Source organism: Musca autumnalis, unplaced genomic scaffold, assembly GCF_047663935.1.
Source record: "Musca autumnalis isolate F117 unplaced genomic scaffold, ASM4766393v1 scaffold_3, whole genome shotgun sequence".
Taxonomy (NCBI): domain Eukaryota; kingdom Metazoa; phylum Arthropoda; class Insecta; order Diptera; family Muscidae; genus Musca; species Musca autumnalis.
In genome coordinates, this window is record NW_027411866.1 from 14,999,713 (window position 1) to 15,024,191 (window position 24,479).

General features: G+C 37.0%; 2 protein-coding genes across 2 annotated transcripts; both read left to right on the plus strand.

Moving 5' to 3' along the window:
- Nucleotides 1-37: 37 nt before the first annotated feature.
- On the plus strand, nt 38-12,492 carry LOC141397072 (uncharacterized). The gene is made up of 5 exons (XM_073972934.1): nt 38-1,052; nt 1,114-2,638; nt 8,814-9,367; nt 9,428-10,381; nt 11,195-12,492. The coding sequence occupies exons 1-5, from the start codon at nt 174-176 to the stop codon at nt 12,461-12,463; spliced, it is 5,181 nt and encodes a 1,726-aa protein (XP_073829035.1). The 5' UTR covers nt 38-173; the 3' UTR covers nt 12,464-12,492.
- A 2,920-nt stretch (nt 12,493-15,412) lies between these two features.
- On the plus strand, nt 15,413-22,440 carry Taf3 (TBP-associated factor 3). Its single transcript, XM_073976807.1, has 7 exons — nt 15,413-15,792; nt 15,883-16,251; nt 16,309-16,512; nt 16,576-20,916; nt 21,361-21,671; nt 21,759-21,859; nt 22,004-22,440. The coding sequence occupies exons 1-7, from the start codon at nt 15,630-15,632 to the stop codon at nt 22,125-22,127; spliced, it is 5,613 nt and encodes a 1,870-aa protein (XP_073832908.1). The 5' UTR covers nt 15,413-15,629; the 3' UTR covers nt 22,128-22,440.
- The last annotated feature ends 2,039 nt before the right edge of the window (nt 22,441-24,479 follow it).

Consider the following 24,479-nt stretch of genomic DNA (forward strand, 5'->3'; position numbering starts at 1 on the left):
CCCGCTTTAATTAAAGAATATTTACAAAGCATAAAATAACGGTTACATCCATCTAATTGTTTTCACAACATCAAAGGGTCAACGACAAACTCTTGCCTGCGGCAGTGTCATATAGGCAAACTTTGGTATTTGCATCAGCTGATATTTATATTTACATTTACATTACAATACAAATGGTGTGTTCCAGTACAGAGCAAAAATATGTAAAATTGCCAAAAAAAAAAACTATAAATAAAATGGAAAAAGAAGTGGCGCTTGATAAACGAATTGATTACCAAGTCGGTGCAGCACATAGTGTAGCTAGTAACTCTGATTCCGAAGACATAGAGTGTGGAACCATAACATACAACAACAAAACACGAATCTTAAATTTTATTTGCCTTTACTGTAATATAAATTATGAAGATGTTGAGTACTTTTGCCAACATTTAAGCCAACATATTGATGAACAACATATTGAAGACAATGAAGAATACATAGATGCAGACTTTAATGAAATCGCTGGCGAGTTATATGAAGATGAGGAAGAAATACAACAAGAAAATAGTCATTCACCATTGACCAAGGAAGGTAATTTGGAATTTAATAAAGGCGACTCTAATACAGATTCAAATGTTGCCATTTCTGACTGTAAAGATAACTGCCAAAATGCCTCAGAATTAATACTTGAACTAAATAAGACAGCTCTGTTCGATGATAATAACGAACCATGTTATAATGGTTCAAATGTACAAGAGTCCAAAAAGCCAAGTCCCGTTGCAACTAATAGCAGCTTTGAGGAATGTTTCCTTAAAGAGATTAAAATTGAAAAGATACGTTCACAGGATATTGTTGTCACCGAAAATAAGACATCTCTGTTCGATAATAACGAACCAGGTTATAATGGTTCAAATGTACAAGAGTCCAAAAAGCCAATTCACGTTGCAACTAATAGCAGCTTTGAGGAATGTTTCCTTAAAGAGATTAACATTGAAAAGATACGTTCACAGGGTATTGTTGTCACTGAGCCTGATGAACCACCAGTGAAATATCCACATCTTAACTTACTTAAGGTTTGTAGATTTTTTTTTTTAATAATAAAAAATTATTGTGTAATTTTTTCATATATTTTAGGCATTTAAACCCAAGCATTCACAACATCCACAGAAGAAAAAGAAAAAAGTCACAACAGTCAAAGTTATTGCGGTAAAGAATCGAATAAATGATATATATGAGCGCATAAAAAATGAACAAACAAAATCACAACAAATATTGTCTTCCAATGGTTATCTAAATCGAAGCAATTCATCGGAGTCAGTGGAACAACTAGATAAGCAAAGTGATTATGAAAATCAACCAAGTGGAGACGACAAAAGGAAAGGAACAAGGAAAGTAATAGGTGAAACACTTATAACCCTGATACCAGAGGGTACTAAAATTCCCAATACTTTACCATCGCCTGTACAAGGGGCAACAAAGCATCTGAATATTTCAGTTATAAAGAAGGGCGCCAATGAGCATCAACAAGGGCCAGTATCAGCAGCAAAATTCCAATCTTCTTCCAAAGAAACCAAACCAGTTTGTCCAGCATGTGGTAAAGTATTTAGAAGCCATTTCAGCCTAACAATCCATAAGAGGGTCCACTATCTGGAATCAGATAGCTCAGTTAAGTTAGCACTTGCCTGTCCTGATTGTGATCAATTGTTTAATAAACTAGCTCAACTAAATCAGCACATTGAATCGGTGCATTTTCCAGATGGTTTCGTGTGTAAAATTTGTAATCGCAAACTGAGCAGTCTTAGCTTATTAGAACGCCACATGATAAAAGTCCATTTGGATCGCCCTTTCAATTGTGTGCAGTGTGGTAAAAATTTCTCTGACCCCGTGACATATGAGGAACATGTCATTTCCCATAATTCTCATAAGTTACATAAATGTCATATATGTGGACGGAAATATTCCACCGAATTCTTTCTCACTGAGCATATGCGCAATCACAAGGAGCAAATACCAAAAAAATGTGTTGTTTGTGGCAAGGTAACACTACGTATTACCCAACACATGAAAATCCACACACCTCGTCCCAAACGGCTATTAAGTTGTTCGGTGTGTGGAAAAGTATTCAATTTCAGTTCTGGGTTAAGTCATCATTTTAAAGTTATGCATAAATATCCAAGGTCACAACAAAAGATGAAAAAAGATAACCCCACAACCTCCAGTGGTCCTAAACGGAAACGAAAAGGGCGCACACACAATAAGAATAATACGGCCAATGAAGATGATTTCAATATTATAACAGATTCTTATGGTGATTCTGTGCAAATAATTGAAGAACCCTCCGAAATACCAGATGAGGTATATAATGATGAAGAACTCACAGGTAATGTTAAACAGTCCTCAATAGAAGATGACAATTCAACACATTTCAATGCACATCATCATTTGTTGGATCACACAACAAGTTGTTCGACACCTAGTTTTGATCCTGAAGAAGTTAATCACAAGGAAGAAGAGGCAAAACGTGTTATTGTCGAATTGATACAAAATTCTTCGTATCCCTCGTTTTTTCCTGATAATTTATCCAGTGTTTTAGAAGTAACACCGCCTATAGCTGCTAGGGAAGAAACCATTTCGGCTGTCAATAGCATAGTTCATGATTGTTAGAATGTATAGGTTTTATGCATGTTGTAAAAAGAAAAAATAATAATTATATAATAAAAAATAAATAAGTTGCGTTTTTTCTTCTAACTGGATCTAGTAAATCCAGTGGGTATAAATTGTCAATTCCAATTGGTACACGTCAAATAGATTTTCATAAAGAAGGTTAATAGTGGTTCTGCCCCTTTACCTTTAAATATGTTAAAGGTGTATGTGTTTTTAGGTAAGGGAAAAAGACCAAGTATTTTTACAAATAACCGGATTTAATAAACGCACTGGGTTTCAAATGTCAATTCTTTTACATATGCGTCAAATAAATCCCAATAAAGATGGTCAACCCCGACAAAAAGCTATAATATAAACAGGCTTCTTCTTCTTTTATTTGCCCATCCGTTGTTCGGATATAAGCGATCATACATTAAATCGTTTTACAATAATTATATTACATTTCAGAATATATAAATATTTTCTTATATATATTTTTGTTGTTTATATTGTCGGCAGTTCTCTATTTTTGGCCGCCCTAAACAAGTTCCTTTCGTCATCGTAGCCAGTCCAATCTTGAATATTTTTAAGCCAGGAGATTTCTCTTCTTCCTCTACTGGGTCTTCCTTCAATTTTCCCTTTGAGAATTGTTTGGATAAGTCGGTATTTATCATTTCTCATTATGTGGCCGAAATATGAGATTTTCCTATTTTTTATCGTTTTAATCAATTGTCGATCCACGTTCATTCTTCTTAAAACTTCATTGTTAGTTACTCGATCGGTCCAGGGTATTCTTAAGATTCTTCTATAGATCCATAGTTCAAATGCCTCTAGTTTTTTTTCATCTTTGGCTTTAATTGTAGTAATATAGTAGTACAGACCATACGTAACATTTCACAAATCTAACTTTTGTTTGAAGCCCGATATCATGACTTGTTAGTAATTTATTGTATTTATAAAATGCTCCTCTGGCCATCTCTATTCGACATCGAATTTCATGTGATATGTCCCATTTGTCATTTATCAATACTCCCAAATATTTGAAGGTAGTTACTTTTCCAATTTCTGTGTTATGGATTGTCAGCGATGTGTTATTATATGTGTTCTTTCTACTGATAATCATGTATTTTGTTTTTGTGATGTTAATTTTAAGCCCATATAATTCGCTTACCGTTGTAAGTTTGTCTATTGCTTTTTGTAGGCCATTTAGACTGCTTGCTAGAATTGTCGTATCGTCTGCATATCGTATGTTATTTATAAGAACACCATTTGTTCGTATTCCCATTTTCTCATTTTGCAAGGCCTCCGTGAATATTTTTTGGGAGTAAATATTGAATAAAAGAGGCGATAATATATAGCCCTGCCTGACGCCCATTGATATTGCGATTTCGTCGGTGAGTTCGCCGTTAACATCAATGCATGCATTTTGGTTCCAGTATAGATTTTTTATACATTGAATTTCTTTCCCATCTATCCCAATTGATAGTAGTATATCGATTAACTTGTGGTGCTGGACAGTATCGAAAGCTTTCGCATAATCTATGAAACATATAAAAACGTCTTTTTGCACTTCACGACAGTTTTGGATCAGCGAATGTATGCTTAGTAGCGCTTCTCTGGTACCCATTCCTTCTTTGAAACCAAATTGTGACTTGCCCATATGAAGTTCGCATTTTGCATAAATTCTTCTATGGATAATTTTCAGGAAGATTTTTAGGGTGTGGTTCATTAAACTTATAAGCCTATATTCATCGCACTTCTTTGCATTCTTTTTCTTTGGTATGGTTATGAAAATCGATTTTAGCCAGTCTTGTGGATATTGACCACTGTCATATATGTGGTTAAAAAGTGTGACTAACATGTCTATGTTTTCTCCATCTATTAACTTTAAAATTTCTGAGGGAATTTCGTCGGGACCAACTGCTTTTCTATCTTTAAGTGAAGCAATTGCGTATTCGACCTCGTTCTTTTCTATATGAGTTCCGGTCAGAGCGGGTTGATTAAAATCATATGTTGACCTCTCGTCATCTGTAAACATCCTAGTGACGTAATCTTTCCAAATTCGTTTTCTGTCGGATATTTCAAATGCAGCTTCATTATTTTCATCTAATAATACTCCTGATGATGAATTCCTGTGTATTCCAGCAGCTTCTTTTAACTTTTTGTGTAAGTTAAAGTCATCGTGCATGTTTTGTAGCATTTCAATCTCTTGGCATTTCTGTTGTAAGATTGCATTTTTTGCTGTTCTGGTTGCATTGCGAATTTCCTTATTAATTTCCCAGTATCTTTCAAAATTAGTGTTTCGATATTTACTACGTTCTAAGCGAAGCTCCTTAATTTCGTCAGTAATCCATTCTTCTTGTTTTTGTTGGGGTTGATTTCCTAAATTATTTCTTGTAATTGAATTAATTTTGCATTTTATATTGTTCCAAATATTTTCAAGGTCGCCTCTATCGATGTTCTGCAGCGTGGAATTTACCCGCTCTTTTATATCTCTTTTTATTAAGGGGTCTTTAAGTTTTTCTACGTTAATTTTTGGCCTTCGATTTTTTCTCGTCTTTCGGACGGCAGAGATTTTAATTTTTAAATTGGCCAACAATAGGTTGTGGTCAGACGGAACGTCTGCTCCTGGGAACGTCGAGCATTTTGTTACACTTGTGCAATATCGGCTGTTTATTATTATATAATCGATTTGATTCCGTATAATGTTGTCCTTATTGTCTCTTGGAGATTTCCAAGTATATAGCCTTCTTGGATGTAGGTGAAAAAGGGTATTTGTTACTGTCATTTTGTGTGCTTGGCAGAATTCCACTAGTCTGTCCCCTCTATCGTTTCTTGTTCCCAGTCCATATCTTCCTGTAATGCCACGTATTTCATCATTTCCGACTTTTGCATTGAAATCACCTTGTATTATGGTTATTTCGTGCGGTTTTGTCATTTTTAATAGCTGTTCTAGTTCTTGGTAGAATTGCTCAATTTCCTCCGAACTTGAATCACTTGTTGGGGCATAAACTTGTATAATATTTATATTAAGTGGGCTAGCATCAATTTTAACAAGCATAGCTCTGTCTGACATCGGAACATATCCAGCAACACATGCAGCTATACCGTCTTTCATAATTACTGCAACGCCTTTTCGGTGATGTCCATCTAAATTCCCTGAGTGGTATACTACATGAGTATTTTGTGACTTGAAATCTCCACATTCTTCCCACCATGTTTCACTTATTCCAAGTATATCTATATTGAGCCTTTTCATCTCACTTATGGTGTTATTAAGCTTTCCGATTTCAAAAAGACTCCTTACATTCCAGGTTCCGATTTTTAGGTTATGTTTGGTTTTACCTCCGGGGATTCTTAGCACCCTCGTTTGGCCGGAGACTGAGGGCCGTGTGTTATGTATTGTAGGCTTCATAATGTATGATTTTCAAGGAAGAGTACTTCAGTGGTTTCCCGTTGCCTTCTGAAGGGTTTATAGTTTTCCTTCTGTGTTCAGCCGCTCGATTCGGGTCAGACGCTGTTTACAGCCGCCCAATGTGGATACAGTCGCTGTTGTGTAAGTTTTTCGCTGTGCAGAAGCCGAAGTTGTGGATCCCACAGCGCCTTCTGTATTTCAAATGCAGCCATTCCAGCTGTCTCAGCCTCTGCCTGCCATTTGTACTAAGGGACCAGCTGCCGACCCTTAGGCTAGATTTTGGTCACCCCCGGGTATTTTATTTCCCCGATGTCCGCCATAGAAATGTATGATGAACGTTCCCCAATTCGCCAATGGGAGGGTCCCGATGGAGGATCTAGCAAACCCCGCACGGGATAAACAGGCTATAACCCGCAAAAACTTCAAATGTAAACCAGCCCTAATATCATCAAAACAACCCAGCAAAGAAATTTGATTTGACGCAGGATTTTGCAAAAGAATGAGGCGCACAGATAGGCTGATTTCTGTATCGTCAATTGCTTTGTGTTGTTTAAACTTCGTCAAAATATGTCAGTTGCACACCATACATACGGGTGCCACCGTGGTGCAATGGTATACACACCCGCCTTGCACTCTGAAGGTCTTCGGTTCGATTTCCAGGCCAAGCAACATCAAATTTTCAACGGTGGCAAAATACTCCTCAGTAATGTTGGCGACATTTCCTGAGTATTTCTGCAAGTGGTGTCTTAAGACACGCCGTTCGGACTAGGCGATAAACAGTAGGTCCCATATCATTGAGCTAATATGAATCGGGGTGCATTCATTGTTATGACAGAAAGTCTCCCTTGTCCCTTCTGGGATGTTTGTAGAACAATTATACTACTCATATATTCTTCCTCGAAAATGCAACCAAATGTATCAAAAATAAAAATTTGTTTTTTACCTGCGTTAAAAATGCGTTCTTTTGACGTTTTGAAACACGTAGCTTCGCAGCTGTTAAGTACAACGGCGTTACGATGGATGCAGTTCAATCAATCGCATCAAAAAACATGCTTTGGAAGCAAATTGGACTGCACCCTATCCTACCCTAAAGGCCTGCGTACATAAGCTGCTTTGCCTGATTGCCTTGCTTTGCTGCTTCAATAAAAAATAAAAGAACAAAGAAGGCCGACCAAATTTCCAATTGATGGCAACCCAGTTCAAAATTTCGTCTTTATTCTATTATTTTTATTACGTCAGAAATGAAGCAGGAAAGCAAGGCAATCAGGCAGAGCGGCTTATGTACGCAGGCCTTAAAGGCCTGCCTGATTGCCTTGCTTTCCTGCTTCATTTTTGACATAATAAAAATAAAAGAATGCCGAGAAAATTTCGAACTGGGTTGCCCTTTTCTTTTTTATTCTTTTATCAGAAGTAGGCAAGGTAAGCAGGCAAGGCAGCTTATGTACGCAGGCCTTAACGGGTTAGTTAAAAAGCGATTCCAAAGGGATAGTTAAAATGCAGTGCCGAAGGATTAGTTAAATTAAAATGCAGTGCTAATGGAGTGCATCTTTCAGTAGTCACGCTCTTGTAAAAATCATGAGTGAAAATGCATAATTTGATGCACTTCCAGATCACTTGTACATATGATTTAACTGTATCTTTGGAGGCAAACATTTTGCTGGGATGTCGTCTGACATAACCTATAAATGTAAACAACATAGTGTAAAAACTTAACAAACTCTATAGCTCTGTTCCAGAACTAAAAAATTTTTACAATTTTTACCACTTTTACACATTTTGCGTTCGTTTACGACTTGGCATAAGATGAATGTAGTGGCTGGACTCAGAACAGGTAGGCCTTGAAATGCTGATTACGCCAATATGTATATCATGCATGGGAATTCCGTATTTCCCGAGATATAGGCTTCGAAAGTTCCGAAAAAACATATGATTTTTGACAAAAAAAATAATATTGAAAAAATTATGATCGCGTTAGCCCTGTTTAGCATCTGTCCATAGGAGGAAGTCTTAAATCCCGGCCGAAGGCCGGCTATTTTCGACAAAAATTTAATTTTTGAAAATTTTTTGTGGAAAGAGTTTCAAATCCAGCCGCTACATTCAACTTGCTCCTACGACTTTTACCACTTTATAAAGTACGGGAACAGTAGTGGGATTCTCTAACGCATTTTTTGGTTCCCGACAAAAATCGGTAAAATTAAAATCCTTATAATTTCGGTAATTAACGATATTATTCCGTAAGTTAACGACCAATAAAAAGTAGTCGCAAAGTTCTACCGATAGCAACAGTGTTGTCAACTTTTACTTCAACTTTTCATTAATAATTTTTCGTTTTAATTTTACCGATTTTTGTCGGTAACCAAAAAATGCGTTAGAGAATCCCACTACAGGTCATATATATTTTGCTAAAATGTTTCACTTTTGCATTTTCTGTACCCATTTTCTTCGTTTTTTTCTTTTTTTTTGTTGAATTGTCTTCTTCCATCAATTTATTTATCAACTGCACACGAGAAAGCATAACCGAATAGGGAGAGCTCTAAACGGAAAAGGAAACATATGAGTTCCAATACACCATGTAGATGTAAAAAAATGCAAAACATATATGTACATGGAATACACATAATGTAATATAGGCTTAACAAATGCTCTACGTTTACGTTACAGTTACGTTCTTCTATTCACAGCTGCACAACACACATACAAAACTTGCAACGAAAGCAAAGGGTTAATTATACAATTTTTTGGACAAGGAACTCAAACAAAAACAAGGCCTAGAAAGTGTTAAAAATTAGTAAAATGTTAAAAGTCCTCCCACCCACAATTATTAGCAATCGAGCTAAAGCGAAATGCGGAGAAATTTATTTCCATAACTCCACAGAATTTACAATTCTCTGTGTATGTGGTTTGAAGCATTTTATGTTCGATGACTTCCTGTTGCACATCCAAAATGTCCACTTTGAAAATGATCTACTTAAAACGGAATCATTTAACAGTAACGACAATAGCAGCACTCACAATTTGGGAATACAAATAAAATCGGAAGGCGGCGATGTAGCAACATCGTATGACCAATTACATGAAGAAGAAATATGGGACAGTCAGGGATTTATTGGTGGCGGCGAAGAAGATTTTCTATCGGCTAATGATAATATCAACGATGATGATGATGGGGAAAGTGCCAGTAATAGCTTTGAGGAAGAAGTCTTGTCGGTGTTAAAGAAAAAACCCAAGGCAAAAAAGACAAAACCACCAAAGAAAATAATTAAAAGTGATTTTGAAGAGGATAATGATGAAGAAGATGACCATAGCTCGGACGAAGACTTTAAGCCGGAAGTAAGTGATTCTAATTATAACATATTCGAATTAGTAAATCAAATGTCAAATTTCTTTTAGTTGGATGATGATGAAACCGCTGCCAATGAACAATCTGTCGAGTGTGAAATCTGTGGCAAAAACTTTCGCAATGCTAAACTTTTAAAGGCCCACACGAAAAGGGCACATAGTGAAAGTGGCGAACGTAAAAAGGAAGCCACTGAGGATAAAGAACAAATTTGTCCCGAGTGCAAGGAAGTATTTTCTAAGAGAAAACATTTGGATAAACATGTCATTGAAATACATGGTGGTTTCAAATGTTCAATGTGTGAGTTGCGTTGGAAACAACGGCATCAAGTTAAGCGCCATGAAAAAACCCATAATGCCGAGAGAAACTTCACCTGCCCCATTGAAGGATGTGGTAAAAGTTTTGCTGAAAAATACTATTTAAAACGTCATATTGATGTCCATACAACCGATCGTAGTTTTACATGTGATTTTGAAAATTGTGGAAAGGCATTTCATACAATGCGTCGATTGCGGGCCCATCAGAAAATCCACACAAAACCCAAAAATCTTATCTGTGATGCCTGTGGCTACACATGTAGGGAAAACGAAACATTACGGGTGCATCAACGTTCACATACAGGTGAAAAGCCATATGCTTGTGAAGTGTGTCAGAAGCGTTTTGTATCCAGTTCAGCGTTGGGTGAACACATGGCTTCGCATTCCACCGAAAGACCACATATTTGTAAGGTGTGCAATGCATCATTTGCCCGACAAAAAGCTCTCTATCATCATAGTTTTCTACATTTAGATATTAAGAAATTTAAGTGTAAAATTTGTGGTAGTGCTTATAAGCAGGCTTCCGGTTTGGCTGGTCATATGCGTAAACATCGAGAGGAAGGCATGATGTCAATGGTACCTGAACGAGGGAATGTGGCAGCCGGACGGCTGTCGCCTCCTGCTGTAGCCTCATCAACAGCGACGACGGCATTAAGAGTAGCAGCATATATGCCACCCACTTATCCCTTTAATACATTTTAAATTCCATGTACACTATTGTAGGTGTATAACACACAGATTAGTAATAAGAAAAAAATAATTTATAGTATATATTATATATATATTTCTTATTTATATGGGGTGGGGAGTAAAGGAAGAAGGAATAGCATTTCCCTTAACAAAGGTTTAATCTTCATTACGAGGATATATTTGACGTATACGCAATGGAATTGACATTTGAAACCCAGTGGATTTATTAAACCCTGTAAAACGGCGTTTGCAGTAGAACCTTCTTTAGGAGGACTTATTTGACGTCTACGCAATGGAATTGGCATTTGAAACCCAAACCCAATGGTTTAATCCGGTTAAGTGCAAACGGGGTATTATATGTAAACATACTGTTACTTCTCTCTATATCATGGTGGAATAAGAAGGTGTTAGACATGGTGGAATAAGAAGGTGTTACATCAAATCATGTCAAATTTGCTCACAATAATAGCTCTGTTCCTTTACGTGCAAGAATCTGCAAGTTTTACAACTTTTTACTCGAAAAGCGTTCCTTTACTTCAGACACCATACAATTCATATAGAAGGAGATTACAACTTTTGCTACTTTTGCCGGTTTTACCATTTTCAAAAGTAAAGGAACAGACCAAATGTATTGCTGTGAATTGCTTGTTTACATTTTGTATGTGATTTTATTTTCAATATCGCATTTTGCACACATTGTGCCATGGTTACACATTATTCCACCATGATATAAACTCACCGCCATAACAACTCCTTTAACGCCGTTTATACCACGGCCTGACATCAGCTGATCGGGGGTATTGACGCCGTTACCCAAAACAAATGTACTTTGTGTTGCAAACAAATAACAAAAATAATAACAAGCTAGAAAAAATGCTAAAAAATTGTTTTTTGCCAGTAAATTATAACAAACCGTTTGTTTGTGGAGAAATATACTTTCAAAAAAGCTTTGATGATTTCATATTTAATTGCAAGTTGTGTAAAATTAAAATATTCGAATATTTTGATTTTGTAAAACATCTAAGAGATGCCCACGAAGGTGAATTGCTGACAACAAATACCAAGGAAAATGAACCATGTACATCATCGTCATCTTGTAAAATAGAAATTTTTGACGAAGTAGAAGAAATTGAAGAGTATATATTAAATTCCAGTATTTCATCAAGTAAAAACGAGGCGTATCAAACAATAATAAAGGATAACAATGAGGAAGAAACATTTAAAGATGATGATTTTTATGATGAGGATTACAATCCAGCCAACGAAGACGACGAAAGAGAAGATTCTGTTGATTCAGATGAGGAAGAAAATGAAGTTAAAAGCATTATGAGAAAGCCTTGCCAGCCAAAGGATTTTGTCTGCGAGATATGCGAGAAGAAATTTGCTAGCCAGAAACGTTTGGATTTACACATAAAAATGGTGCACCTCCGAGAAAGACCGTATAAATGTGATTACTGTGACAAATCGTTTCTCGACAACAACTCCCTACAGAATCATATTGGTCAACATACCGGCTATAATTGTCCTACCTGCAATAAAACATTTTCAACAAAACGTAATTTAAAACGCCATTCATACTTACATATAGAGACCAAGGAATTTATATGTCAGGCGGAGAATTGTGGTAAAGCATTTTCGAATAAAGTCCTCTTAAGAGAGCATGCACGTTCACACAAAGCAGACATATTAATATGTGAAGAATGTGGTTATAAATGTCGCCAACGTGAATCCCTTATAGTTCACAAACGAAGCCATACTGGGGAGAAGCCTTTTGCCTGTGAGTTGTGTGACCGCAGATTCGCATCGAAACCGTTGTTAAAGGAACACATGGCGGCACACGAACCAGAACGAAATCATATATGCGATGTATGTGGAAAAAGTTTTAATCGACCGAAGGCTCTCTACCATCATAAACATTTACATTTGGGCATAAAGAAATATGTGTGTAAAATATGCGGGCAAGCATATGCTCAGGCTGCGGGGCTATCGGCTCATATGCGGAAGCACAGAGAAGAATCGGGTATATTTTCCAGTGAGCTAACTAATCCATTGAATGTAAATGTAATTTTTAATAATATCTAAGACGTTAAATAAATGTAATGGAATTTTAATTTCTCGCATTTAAAAAACGAACGGCCCAGTGCCGATAAGACTCCAACGCACTTTGTTTCGTATTTCAACGCCTTTAAACAAGTGTCAGCTGTTCAAACAGCAACGGCGGCAGCCACAATATAAAGCCGTCCATAAAAGAAATTTGAGTTAGGGATAGGTAATGGAAAGCAATAATCGATTTTTCGACTATTCGATTATGGTCTAAATCTAAAAATGCGATTTTTCGGTCTTGCGATTATTTCAGTTGTCTTAAAACTCGACTTTCGACTTTTTCTTAACCGCAGAAAATCGATTATAATCGACTATTCGTCGATTTCGAGTTTTCTTTTGAAACTGTAAAACCGCCAAAAGTGTAAAACCGCCAAGTCAACAATATATGGTCAAACTCGAAAATCGATCACAAGATAATCGGTTATGCGATTTTCCTCCCAGACAAAAGTCGACTACGATTTTTAGATTTTTGACTGCACAAAATCGATTAATCGATTAACCGAAAGTCGACTTACCTATCCCTAATTTGAGTTGAACCATGGTATAAGTAAAGAGGTAGATTTAAATGAAAAAATCTATAGAACCCTTGTTTTTCTTGAATTCCTAAAACTTCAAAATAAAAGCAACAGGTGGGTTTGTTTACAATGCATTTTTTGAGCATTTTATAAAAAACGCGAAAAATGAATGAAGAGTTAAGTTTTCTCCACATAGTCGAGTTGTGAATATGATAAACTGATTGTTTCAATGCAAATCTCAACAATTTCTTCCATACAAATGGTCTAAAACAATTTTAAAAATAATTGAATTCGATTGTTTTTAAAATTGTTTGGCATATTATTCAAACATCACACACACATACACAGTTTGTTTATATTGTTTTGAAGTTTTAGGCATACTCGAATGAAAAAAATTTAAATTGACATAAAGCTTTGGCTAACCTTTCTTATTAAACCATGAGTTGAACCTTCTTTTGGTCTGTTCCTTTTCCGAAGGTTTACACATGCAAGTGTCAGTTCGAAAAAATTGAAGTTTCGACTATAATATGTATACACAACGGGGGTTACTTTTGAAAGTGGTGAAAATTGTAAACTGCTCCCATAGTCGAAGGTCACACTAGAGTGGTTTCATTGATACTTTTAGGTATTTAAGGATCGAGTTGCCCACTACAGCAACTTTATGATATCACTCTACTGTGGAAGTCGACATAGGAACCCATGGCACAATAAGAAGGTACAGCGCCAAAAACAGCTGATTTTCAGACTAGTTGTCAAAATGCATTATTGTGAATAAAATCACATACAAAATGTAAACAAGCAATTCACAGTAATGCATTATTGTGAGCAAATTTGACGTTTGACATGATTTGATTTAACACCTTCTTATTCCACCATGAATTTGTTTCAATGAAACACTCTAGTGTGACCAAGGACTTATGAATTGATTGGTGTCTGAAGTAAAGGAACGCTTTTCGAGTAAAAAGTGGTAAAACTTGAAGATTATTGCACGTAAAGGAACCGAATGAGGATTTATTTGAAGTATACGAATGGAATAGACATTTGCACCCATTTGGTTTATTAAATCCGGTTATATGTAAACCAAGGTTAAGACACAATAAACAGCTGATTTTCAAAGCAATTCAAAGTAATGAGTTGTTCAGGGCAATCATAAATAAAAATTCTGTGCACAATTTGTTATTTTTTCAAAATTTCACAATCACATGAAATTTTTTAATGAAATTCACGATAGTGTGGACTAGGACTAGGGAGAAAAACAAAAATACTCAAGCAAAAACAAAAGCGAGGCTAATATGCTTTTTACATTAGAATAAATATCAGGTTTAAGGGTTGTTTCGTCATTTATTTGCTAAAACAGGCAACATTTTTCGTCATTTACCATACTAAAATGAATGACGATAGCTGTGTCATTTATTTTAAACAACACACGAAAACACCATACTATTAAGCATAGTACACACGGTCCAACAAAACTGACAGTCATCGAAGTCTATTTCGTTAATATCAAAGTCTAGCTGAATAATTACTTTCCTAGTCACTAAATTATACCTTAAATGCTGTATTTCAATCATTTTTAGATAACAAAAAGGTTTTATTTGCCAGAAAATTGCCGTAAAAGTACGTTGACTGTCAGTTTTGTTGGACCGTGTGTACTATGCTTTAAACCAGCCAAGATCACCCATATACGGTAACGTGACTGCAACAACAACATATGTTCTCTTTATTCTCATCTGTCGTGGTTTAGCAAAGGAAAGCCTCGCTCAGAGAGACAAACGCACACAATATTTTGAGCACCAACGCTTTAAACGCAACCCTGCTTTTTTGTCCTAAACTACGGAAACATTTTGTTGTATGATAGAGAATACTTAAACAATAAGAAAAGAGAAAATAACTTGCAAAAATTATGTTTTTGTGTTTGAATTAAGTCAAATCATTTGACAATCATTTGCGTCGGAAATTCCTGTTTTTTTAACTAAAATTATAGTGTCTGTGTGTTGTGTGCGTGTGTCGGTGTTTTTGCGTCCGTGTGTATATGTAATGGGTACTTCACACGATATGTTTTTTACATATGAGTTGTCACTTTGCATATACATTTTGTGTGGGTGAAGTGACAACTCATATGCAAAAAACATATCGTGTAAAGTACCCATAAACAAATAACGCAAAAAGCAAATGTAAATAAACATCATTTGTTTCTAGGATTTCGTAAAACCTTTTTTACTCTTAAATTTAAATTTTAGTTGATAAACATTTGTGTTGTGAAATTGTTATTTTTTACGTGCTAAAATTATTTTTTAAGCAAATGACGCATTTATTTCCACGATTTAAAACTATATCATATAATGTGTTAATGTAAATGTGCTATCGATTGATATCACATGTAAAAACTGAGTTTGAACGGCGCAAAGAGCGTCTCTTTTGCAATGTTGACGGCGTTAAATCAAATTACAAGCCAACTTTGATTCATCACTGTATACACAATTCTTGAGAAAATAATATTTTTTTGCATAAAACAGTGTAAAAAGTTATTAAAAATAGTTTTAAACAAAATGCATTGAATTATTTGTATACAACTAATTGCGGAAAGAATATTGCAAACAAAAACACAAAAAAAAAATTAAACAATAAAAATGGATGGGTACTTGAAAGAAGTCTTACGTGTTGCTGTGGCCCAAATTTGCCAAACAATAGGCTATAATGCTACACAAACGGCTCCACTTGAATTGTTACAAGATGTACTGGACAAATTTCTAAAGGAATTCACTCGTGATCTTCGACGACAAGTAGAACACTGTAACTATACCCCATATATACCATTTAAAAACTCGTGAAATGTAAATATTGTTTTTGTTTTTTCTTTGTGTTGTTGTTGCTGTTTTCTAGATAATCGCACAGAAGCCAATTTAGACGATGTGACATTGACATTGAGGAGCATTAATGTGAATGTAAATGAATTATTGGATTATATTAACAATGTTGAGCCAGTACCATTTGCCATGGAAGTTCCCAAATTTCCAGCTCGTAAAAATTCATGTTTAAATTTCTTGAAACCTGGCAGTAAGGAGGTATTGACAAGGCCGGTACATGTACATGATCACCTGCCGCCAATGTTACCTGCCGAAATAACACAACCTAGTGATATGGCGGTACTGCCATCAACATCTTCCTCAGCGACAAATGGTGGTGGGCCGAGTACGGATATAAAACCAAATCCTGATAGTTTAAGTATTGGAGATCAAAATAATGCAAATGGTAATTGTGGGCATAGAGTATATATCCAGTTTTTTGTTAAATTATATTTGTTTTTAGAAACGAATGTTAGTTCTGGAGGCCCTGGGCAAGGTGTCGTAAATAAATCCACTTTGCAATCATTGTTTAAAACAAACTCCCAGTTTGAGGACAGTGACAGACCCACAACCCGTGAGGTAAGCAGTGTGGTAATGACAACTGGTGGTTATATATCTCCGGCTGTAGAGGGCAAAATGCCAGAAGCAATTGTGCCCGACATTATTGGTAGGTATATGTAAATCAAATGGCAAATGTGGTATGACATAACGTTGTTTTTTGTTTAAATAGATAAGTTAATGGGTTTAGATGAACCTCCTCCGCCCACACCACCTCCACCACCAAGGGCTCCAACACCAGCTCCTGTTGTATCAAGACCAGCATCACGTTCTGCAACTTCAACACCCATACCAACAATGGATGGAGTGAAAACAGAGGATAGAGAAAAGGATAAAGGTCTTTCCATGGCCTCATCCACCAGTAAAGACTCCAAAAAATCTCTAGAATTTAATCCAAATCATCCTAGAAAAATGGAACCTACTGAAATGGTGCCGTTGGGTAAAAAAGATAAATTACTCAATCCCATGGCAATGCCCCCAAATTTGTCACCCACGAAAGCAGCAAAGATGAGTAAAAAGAAACAACAAATGGCCATGGCAGGAATGCAACACAATCCTGCTCTACATCACATAAATCCAAATAATTATGCAAATATGTTACTTAAGAAAGCCAAGAAACAAAAACCTCCCCTCATGCCACAAGCAGAAAAGCACAGTTCGGAGAAGGCAAGCAAATTAGATCCTGCCGAAAAGACCCAACGCAAGTACATAAAAATGTTGCAAAAAATGGCCAAACAAGGCAAAATCCCAGTAGAGCTTCTAAACAACATTATGATAACGGATAAGAAAACGAAAATCCTTAATCCCCACATATTGCAAATGTTACCACCCGGTCCGGAAAAGATGCAATTGGAGAAATTGCTAAAGAAACATGTAAAACAGAGACAGAAACAAATGAAACAACAAATGATGCAAGAAGCTCAAAAGCTTAAGAAAAATCAAATGCTACCACAACAACAGCCACCACCTTTGGTACCACTATTTCCACCACAACCTTTAGGAATTGGAAAAGAAAGTGTTCCGTCATTAAATGTAACGGAAGCGGAATCAAAATTAAAAGCAGTGGTTGAGCCCAAGATGGAAGCAACAAATTTGTCACCAACTAAACCAGCATTCATGATGACCCCAAGTGGCCCAACTCCGGGTCTATCGCCTAGTGGTCAACCACCACAACAGCAACAACTTTTAAGTCCGGTACCACAATCACAATTACCACAAAAGTCCTTAAAATCACCCCTAGTCCAAGGGGAAGGTGTTAACACCACGCCAACACAATCAGGGGGTGTGGATACCGTCACCCCACCCCAAATAACAGTTGATGGCAAGGAATTAAAACTCTCCAATGAACCAGATCGCAGCAAATTGAATATTTTCAAAAAGATATCAAAACAGAAGACACCCAAATCCTCATCACCCACTCCCTTACGTTTACCCTCGACGGGAATGGCTGATTCTCCCCTAATAAATTTACCTGCAGGGACAGCAATAACACCAGCGCCACCAGGACCGGGTTCTTCATCAAATGTAGGGCGTAATCTCTTTCCACCGCTACCTAATGAACCCACAGATATTATCAACTTGGACGATGATCCCACACCCATCATGCCACCCTTAAGTGGGGGGCCACCAAAACCCCAAACAACGGCAACAGATTTGACAAATCCCATGCAAAGGATATTTGGAGAAAAGCCTTTGGGTACCACAACAACACAGCCCCTGCCGCAACCACTACCAACAGCAGGAGCAGCTACCGGAAGCACTGCTCCAGAAGACTTAGTTAATAAACCCAAAAAGAGAGGCCGGAAACCTGGTAGCAAAAATAGTCCTAAAATTCCCGGCCAGTTACCAGCCAGTTTGCTTAAGAAGAGCAAAAAAATGAAAATGGATCCCAAGCTGTTTGCCAATCCCCAAATGCCCTTACCTCCAGAGTTTGCCAATGCCTTGGGTATGGGTGGTAATTTGAATTTTGACAACATGGCTGCCCAGTTATTTGGTAATCCAGCCGCTGCCGCCATTAATCCTATGGAATGGGCACAAAATAAACAATTACAACAACAAATGATGATAATGGCCGCCGCCAAGGAGCGTAAGGAACAAAGGAAAAAGAATAAAATGTTAAAACAAGATCTGATGGCAGTGGCTGCGACTTCTGCATCCTCCTCCACTTCGGCATTATCATCTTCTGGTGGAGCCGTACCCACCAGCGAGGAAATACAAAATATAAACAAGAAGTTAATGCGTATGGACACGGTACTTAAGCCCGCTCCCATGCCCTCGGGAGGCGTCAATGATTTATCTGTTGACACCAGTCTGATAACTGGCAAGAAATTGCCCTCACCGTCACTCTTTCCAAACACCCAAACTGGACCTACAAATACCTCCCCACTAAAATCACCAGGATCGGCAGCTGCTGCTTCAAAACGTTTAATGCAGGGAATGGAGGCAATGGCAGCGGCAGCAGCAGCTGGCATGGGCCAACCATTTATGCTACCCAATCGACCAGCATTTCCAAATTTGCCTAGCAATATGCTGTCCATGCTACCATTTCCGTTCACAGCAAGGCCAGGCCTCATACCCACGGGGATATTTCCCACTCCAGGATTGGGAGCATTTCCTAACCCCAAAAACCCTCTCATACCGGGAATGTTTCCATTTCCAAATTTAAAACAATCCTCCACATCATCATCTCCGGCATCTGCAGAAACAAATAATCATGGTACCGAAGATCTTTCCATGGGTAGTAAAAAGAAGTCAAGCAATATGCCCTCCACTTCTGAAAGAAGTTATTGCAATGTGGCACCACTGGTACCGGACTTCCTTATTAAAGATTCTCCCGGTGGCTCCAAAACATCAACAGCTTCGACGTCTTCGGAACAACATGGAAATGAGTTACCCAAAACACCCAAGCCAAGAAACTCTTCCATATCAGCCCATGAGCATTTGTTGAAAAAAATTGGCGATCCTCATACACCCGATAGTATGGCCAGTGGCAGTAGCAGTTCAAAATCAATACCCAATACCCCAGGTGGTGGAATGTCATTGAACACATTTGAGCAGTTAATGAAGAAGAACAACGATAGTCCAATTGATATGGTTTCATTAAGCAAATCTCAGAAGGGGTCAAGGGGCCACAATCATCCTGCTCCTCCTCCGGCCCAAGATACATGCTTAGATTTTTCCATGAATAAGAAACACACTTCGCCTGGGATGGGTGGTATGGTGAAACAACCACCCATTACATTGAATAATGAACCCATTGAGGTTTCGGACGACTCGGATGAAACTAGTCAGCCACCAGTACCACCACCAACCGCACATCCACCAGCTGCTCATTCCATAATAAAAAGCAATCTGCCTGAACCGCTTTCTGTGAATGCAACCCAACCCCACTTTAACATGGATGATATGTTTGTACCCAATGCTGCGCCCTCTTCCAAACTTCCCCCATCAAGTGGTCTGCTACATCATCCAGAATCTGATCTTAGCTCCAAGGAGTTGAAAAAGCTAAAAAAGCAAGTCAAGAAAACCTCAGTAAGCATTACCAATAGTCTTATAAATCCCGAACCCAAACCGGAGGCGGGTGTTAGTAAGTTGGCTGGTGGTGCCGATTTGATACCCTTAACATCTACTGGCATGGCTTACTCGGCCAAAAATATACCCTTTACCAGTTTAACGGCTAACGCCAATCCCACATTTAAGCCTAGTGGTGATTTTAATGCCACCGGACCACCACCAAGTACCGCCAGTAATTCCACATTGTTTGATAACGTTACTATTACTGCAGCCATTCCATCTGCCACCACTAGTAATCAATCCTCACCCACCAGTTCCACCACCGCAACGAATATATTTGATATACAAAAGAAACGCAGCAAAGAACACAAAAAGATCAAAAAGGAACTGAAGGAGGGTAAGATTAAAAAGAAAAAAGACAAAAAGGATAAATCGAAGAGCAAAGAAAGGGCTGACAAATATTTACAATCATCACCCAGCAAGGAGAGAATAGAGAACATAATGGGCAGTGGCATGGCAATGGCGGAAGGAAGTGAGAAAATCAAGGAAAAAGATCTACTAAAGAAATTGAAAAAAGAAAAGAAAAAGGAAAAAATGAGAACAGCGATGGTAGAAGAGTCTGGCGGCAACATGCCGGCGCCCAGCACACCTTCCGTGACAACAGACAGCGAAAGAAAACCCAACAAAACATCACCAACATCATCCATTAACTCAACATCTGGTAATGAGCAGGAACCTACGGCAACCGCAGCAGCCTCAAGTGCTACAACACCTGCCCCAAGTGCTGCAGCCACCATGGTTCCCAAATTAACATTGAAATTGGGCAGTACTCAATCACCAACACCGCTAGATGATATGCATAAAAATCCCAGACAGGTGACACCCACACCACCGCCTCCAGTAAAATCACCACCTCGTGAGCCTCAAAGGGAACCCTCACCGGAATTGGCTAGAATATCACCATTGGTTACAAGGCCGCCCAAACACAAAGTTAATTCGGGTAAGTGAACACAAAACGAAAGGGTAAAGCCCTGAAGCTAGTCATAGAAATATGTAATGAAAGTTGTGGGTTATTTCCACAAAAAATATGAATTTCAATGCGGAAATGGAAATTTCTGTTATTAAATTTGTTGTCGGCAACGCGACTGGAGTTTGTTTGCTATCCATAATCGACCCATTAGGGATTCTTAATCATTCATTTTTCGCTTTCCAAATGTCAAATTATAAAGGAATGCCTTCTAAAATTTGCCTTCGGAAAGTGAGTTTTGGACGTTGTAGAAATTAAGCAAGACTACTTCTACATTAGAGCCATTTTAATGATAATGGTACTTATATGAGATATATAGGTATTGAGATAACTATTGGTATTTACAGAGAAAATATAGTGATGAGAAAAAAGTCGAAGAAATTCAAATTCCATTTCCAAAATATTTACCTTTTTCAGATCCAACATCAACAACTAGTGGCAATGCCAGTGCCTTGGATAGTTCTGGCTCATCTTCCAATGTTAATATGTTAGTACCACCACCCAGTCCTTGGTTATCGGGCGGTACAATATCGGCAAGTTCGGTATTGTTGCCACATCAACTCTTGCAAACTGCCAAGCATGATATGGGTGCATCATCAACCACAAGCTCCTCCAACAATCAAACATCGGATTCCCATTCAAAATCCCATGCATCTTCCTCGTCGGGTGGCGATCGACAAAGTCCCTTAACATTAATCACCGAAACAAGTCGCCCCTCTTCATACATTGTAAGTAGAGATGTGAAAAAATTAAAAAATAGCATTTCAAAAGAACTTACATCCTCATCATCATCATCATCCACACATTACTTACAGGATGCTGAGGGTAATCGTGTATGGATATGTCCAGCTTGTGGAAAAGTTGACGATGGTTCGCCCATGATTGGTTGTGATGGCTGTGATGCATGGTATCATTGGTATGTATTTGATTTCAAATTCAATCTTGATCCGACATTATAAGCTGTGACTTTATACTTAAGTTGGCAGGGATTATGTGTCCGATGAAGATTTAATTCCACTTAATATTTTATAACATTTTACTAATTTTGACTTTTTTACAGGGTATGTGTGGGTATAATTGTTGCGCCCAAAGACAATGAAGACTGGTTCTGTCGCGTATGCATAACACGCAAAAAAGGCCTACATGGCTCGGACAAAAAACGTAAACGCAATAAAAAGAAATAGATTTTATAATACATATGACAAAATATTTTATAGTTTAGTTTAAAAGAAAAAGTTGTAGAATTTACATTGAAAAGAATAAGTACCGTTATTATACATAAGTATATAGAATTCATTAGATTTGTATTATATAGAGTAAAAAAAGAAAGAAAATCAAACATTTAAAACTGTTACAAAATAATAATAAAAACAACAACAAAATAAATTCATTTATTTGAAAAAGAAAGAATGCTGTAATACAGCTCAATAAAAAATATATATAATCACGTATATTATTACTATTCAATAAAGAAGAAATTAATTTATAAACAATAAAGCGCTACAAGAGAATTTTTAGTTTTCAGCATCCGTAACTGATTTCCTCTCCCAAAAAGTTTTCAACATATACAAAGCGCCGGTCCTCACTAGAGTGATTTCTATGTAATAACTTCATGAAATTAGGCGTTCTTAGTACCCACTAATGCAATTCTATAAAATTACTTTAGTATGAAACTCGATATAAGAACACCAAATTTCATCAAATTATTTAATTGAAATCACACTAGTGTGGAACGAGACCAATTTGCAGACTTTGTTGGCTGACTTCCGAAACGTTGTTTTGTTTTGTTGTCATGAAACAAATCTCATGAAATTAGGCGTTCTTAGTCCCGGTCCACCCTAGAGCAATTTCATGAATTTATGCGTTTTAGATCGAGGTCCATACTAAAGTAATTTAATGAAATCGCTGTAGTGGGAATTCAATCTAAGTCCCGGTCCACACTAGCGTGAATTTCATTAAAAAATTTCATGAAATTAGGTGTTCTTAAATCGAATTCCCCACTACAGCAATTTTATGATTTTACTCTACTATGGACGTCGATCTAGAGACGCATAATTTCATATCAAAATTTCAGTGAAATTACTGTAGTGTGGCCCGGGACTAAGAACGCTTAATTTCATGAAATTATTTCATTGTTTTTCGCCAGTTCTCCTGGTACATTTAAACGAAATTATTTAATGTACCTTCGTCGACGTCAATCTGGTTCTTGAAATTAAATTTTAGGGTCAGCATTTTAACTATGAGTCTTTTTTATTTTTATTTTCATATATATCTTATTGGCTGGGGAGCCAAAGTTTTTCCAATGTTACATTTATATATATATATATATATATTTTGATATTTTTATCTTAATTTTTTTCTCAATAATAAGAATAATCTAAATAATTTTCCTTAAAGAGTTATATTTGGTCATGTACATATGCTGAATATTTGTATTCTATGTAATGCTAAATTTGGTCTGTAAGACTTACTGGCATTGTAATGTATGAATAATAAATGAAAAATGAAATGAAATTGCTCTAGTGTGGACCAGTGTGCACCGGGACTTAGATCGAGTTCCCCACAACTGCAATTTCATAAAATTACTCTAGTATGGAACTCGATTTAAGAACGCCTAATTTCATGAGATTTGTTTCATGACAACAAAGCAACTGATGTTTCGAAAATAAGCCTTTGTCTCGTTGTTCAATGAACCTTGGCTCACAATCAAAAATTTGTGGTGTCCTTGACTATTTGCACTGTACACATTCTCTAGATTTAATAATCTATATCACCCTTAGTCGATATGTCACAAAGGTAAAATACGAACGCCGTTGAAACCAAACCCTAAACACCATGTGACGGCGTTGAAAGGTTCGAAGACATTGTATTTTATTTCAAGAAACATGTTTCCTTTATCCTTTATGAAAAAATTATAAAACTGTGTAAATTTCATACAAATCTACTTTTTATTTTGTTAAAAGTGTTGATTTGTCATAATTATTTCGGCATTTATCTTATTCGACGGTTAAGAACAGCCATGGCACAATTACCAGGTAGATGCATCAGCAAGCAACTACAACAAAAACGAGTTCAGTACTGTGAAATGTCAAAAATGTTTTCCATAAATAAAGCGATTCACACATTTTTTCAACAAAATTTTGTTAGGCAGTTATTAATAAACACATTATAACAAAAATCACTTAAAAATTCACAGTTTTTCTTTTAAAATTTTGTTTTTTAATTTTGTGTGTTTCAATTACAACAACTTTTTTGACAGCTCACAGTACATCAGCTGGGCTGATGCGGGTACCTGTATGATTGTGCCATGCATGGTACAATAATACAGGTAGCATTATCATGCCAGCTGATGGTAATATAATGTGTCAACTGCATTGAATTGATGTCAAATTTTGACATCTTATGTTGCCAACAATTGCCGATGCGGCTACCTGTGTATTTGTACCATGGTGCCATGAGAACAGCAAAACCGGCAAAATAAACAGCCGTTGAAAGCAGATCGACATCGATGTTTCTCATTTATAAGCCCTTGACGG

What these genes read in the sequence shown, in the direction of transcription:
- Taf3 (XM_073976807.1), top strand. Translation starts at nt 15,630, where the DNA reads ATGGATGGGTACTTGAAAGAAGTCTTACGTGTTGCTGTGGCCCAAATT. An exon ending in AATTGTGCCCGACATTATTG is followed by an intron (nt 16,513 to 16,575) that starts GTAGGTATATGT and finishes TTGTTTAAATAG; the next exon opens with ATAAGTTAATGGGTTTAGAT. An exon ending in TGTGATGCATGGTATCATTG is followed by an intron (nt 21,860 to 22,003) that starts GTATGTATTTGA and finishes ACTTTTTTACAG; the next exon opens with GGTATGTGTGGGTATAATTG.
- LOC141397072 (XM_073972934.1), top strand. Translation starts at nt 174, where the DNA reads ATGGTGTGTTCCAGTACAGAGCAAAAATATGTAAAATTGCCAAAAAAA. An exon ending in CACATCTTAACTTACTTAAG is followed by an intron (nt 1,053 to 1,113) that starts GTTTGTAGATTT and finishes CATATATTTTAG; the next exon opens with GCATTTAAACCCAAGCATTC. An exon ending in ACGAAGACTTTAAGCCGGAA is followed by an intron (nt 9,368 to 9,427) that starts GTAAGTGATTCT and finishes AATTTCTTTTAG; the next exon opens with TTGGATGATGATGAAACCGC.